Source organism: Sinocyclocheilus anshuiensis, unplaced genomic scaffold (genome assembly GCF_001515605.1).
Source record: "Sinocyclocheilus anshuiensis isolate Anshui unplaced genomic scaffold, SAMN03320099.WGS_v1.1 scaffold871, whole genome shotgun sequence".
NCBI classification, from domain to species: Eukaryota; Metazoa; Chordata; class Actinopteri; order Cypriniformes; family Cyprinidae; genus Sinocyclocheilus; species Sinocyclocheilus anshuiensis.
The window spans coordinates 173,968-176,660 of record NW_015542392.1 but is presented as its reverse complement, the minus strand read 5'-3'; the positions used below and the strand labels follow the sequence as shown (position 1 = coordinate 176,660).

Here is a 2,693-nt window from a genome sequence, read left to right as displayed (position 1 = left end):
AAAACGCCTCAGACGACCTCTGCTGTTCCCGCTATGCATACATACTCAGAACTGAACTGCGCGTGCGTGAAGCGTCGACGTGTTCCCCCACCCCCATGTAGTTAGTGTTTTTCCGTTTCTAACCCTAAACACTTTTTTTTTAACGGGATTGAAATACTGAAACATTCAAACGCTAACCACTTTCCATTTTTATTTTATGAGTTTAGGATAAAGCACACTTTATCACAGAAGTAGCCATACAGTATATATGGATTTTTTTTCTTTTGGTAACATTAGGCTAGTTGCTTACTGCCAATTTTGTGCAAATTAAATAACCAAGCTTTTCTGGTCTCAATTCTCGTTGTTGTTTTTTTTACACAATGTTCTTTGTCTTTTTCATATATACCTGTATATATAAAAAAAAAAAAAAAACGAAAACAAGCTATAAAAATAGTATCCATAATGCTGTAGAGTAACAGAAAATATATAAATATAAAATATTAATTGTAAAAAAAAAAAAAAAAAAACGAAAACAAGCTATAAAAATAGTATCCATAATGCTGTAGAGTAACAGAAAATATATAAATATAAAATATTAATTGTAAAAAAAAAAAAAAAAACTGCTACTTTTGCAACAATAAATAGTCTGAGTACATACTAAATAGTGTTCTGCTCATTTTAATTAAATACAGTGAACAGAAATAAGCTTAATTATGACTTTGCGACAGCCAGCTGTATTGTTTCTTTCAGTTGAATATTTGTTTGTTTCATCGCTCCATGTGCAGATTTCTACACACATTCTGGAAGTTTTGGAATCCATTCCCCATCTGGGCCACAGGTGACAAAACTCTCTCCCATAAGCCTTAAACCAGGATTGCAGGCGATTGTCACGGTGTTCCCGAATTTATAGACCGGCCTAAAACCCCTCATTCTTGATCCACCTGGCACATGTGGGTTAGGACAGAAAGTGCCTGAAAAGCACAACAAATAGTGTAAATTAATTTATGCATTCATGTCTGACAATTAATTTGAGAGAACATACTAATGTAAATTTTGTGATAAAAGGACCACAGAAATATTTGATTGTATATACACAAATACATTATATATATACTGTATACAGGTGCATCTCAATAAATTAAAATGTCGTGGAAACGTTCATTTATTTCAGTAATTCAACTGTTGAGGTAGTGAATTGGTGGGTTTTTGTTAAATGTGAGCCAAAATCATCACAATTAAAAGAACCAAAGACTTAAACTACTTCAGTCTGAGTGCATTGAATTTATTTAATACACGAGTTTCACAATTTGAGTTGAATTACTGAAATAAATTAACTTTTCCACGACATTCTAATTTATTGAGATGCACCTGTATATATTGTTGCCAACATTAGGCATTTTACTTTCTATGTATTATATTTTACAGAAATATAAAAGTCAATAAACAGTGAATAAAGTAAATAAGTAAATTAAAATAAAGTTAATAAAATAAATAAAAGGCAGATAAATAAAATCAATAAAAAGGAACAAGTAAATAAAATAAATATATAAAATACAAAAATAACTTAAATATAAATCGAAAATAAAAAAAAATACAAAGTAAATACATAAAATCAATAGAAAGTAAAAAAAAAAATAAAAAAAAAAAAGATTACAAATTAAACAAGTAAATAAAATTTCTCCAGAGAGTTAAAAAGAAACTATGAGCCCTTTATGAATATATGGCCACCAAATCACCATTGTGCAGAGCAGAAACTAGTTATAGTTAGTAGATAGTTTTAACCTATCTTACCCTACCTGAAAACCTAAAATATCTTGAAATACATCTTGAAACTATATAGTCTTATGGTCAATATTCAATGACCACTCTTTATATGTGCACCTTATATGTGTACCTTTGCACTCAGGAGGAGGAGCGCTCCAGGTGCCGCTCTTGGTGCAGTAAATATCTCTCTCACCGATCAGAGCTCCAGTATGGCAGTGATAGGACAACACGTGACCGAAGGGAACATGGTCATATATGGGGTCAAACATCTCAGCGCCCTTGACCTCTGGAGGTGGAGGACAGTGCACAGCTGCAAAACACACATATATCATCCATCTATGAGACAGATGTAGTGTCTGTGTACAGTAGCAAGCTAAATCATAGGCATTTTGTTTGCAACATTGGAAATCAAGCTATACAACATTAACAAAACATTAGCAAAATCTCAGAAAACAGTCATACGTTCACACACAGGGCTCCTTCTGTCCCAGCCTCCATCCCTGCAGATCTGCACTTTTGGGCCGATCAGCTCATACCTAACGAGAGCCATAAAAAAAAAAAAAAAAGGGGGATGAATGTCTAATAACATGACACCAGCATCTTGGCTTTTGGCATTTTTAAAAACAGGGGTTTCACGGTGATGCCATAGAAGAACCATATTGGTTCCCCAAACCAAACAACTCCAGTCCATCAATTAAAGGGGTCATATGATGCAATTAAAATTTTTCCTTTCTCTTTGGAGTGTTACAAGCTCTTGGTGCATAAAGAAGATCTGTAAAGTTGCAAAGACTAAAGTCTCAAATCCAAAGAGATATTCTTTATAAAAGTTAAGAGTCAACCACGCCTACCTAAAACGCCTCGTTCTAACACGCCCCCACATATCTACATCACTATGTGGGAAGATTTGCATAACGCCACCCAAATGTTCACGCAAAGAAAGAAGGTGTAAC

At 33.6% G+C, this 2,693-nt stretch overlaps 1 protein-coding gene across 1 annotated transcript in view; it reads right to left on the bottom strand.

Moving 5' to 3' along the window:
* Window positions 1-641: 641 nt before the first annotated feature.
* The window catches only part of LOC107692799 (CUB and sushi domain-containing protein 3), an 11,214-nt gene continuing 9,162 nt past the window's right edge, over window positions 642-2,693 (bottom strand). The window contains exons 10-12 of the mRNA XM_016491993.1: window positions 2,206-2,279; window positions 1,874-2,053; window positions 642-950 (exon numbers count right to left, since the gene is read on the bottom strand). Of these exons, the coding sequence (XP_016347479.1) occupies window positions 769-950; window positions 1,874-2,053; window positions 2,206-2,279 (436 nt within the window). The 3' untranslated portion in view covers window positions 642-768. The remainder of the gene's footprint in view (window positions 951-1,873; window positions 2,054-2,205; window positions 2,280-2,693) is intronic.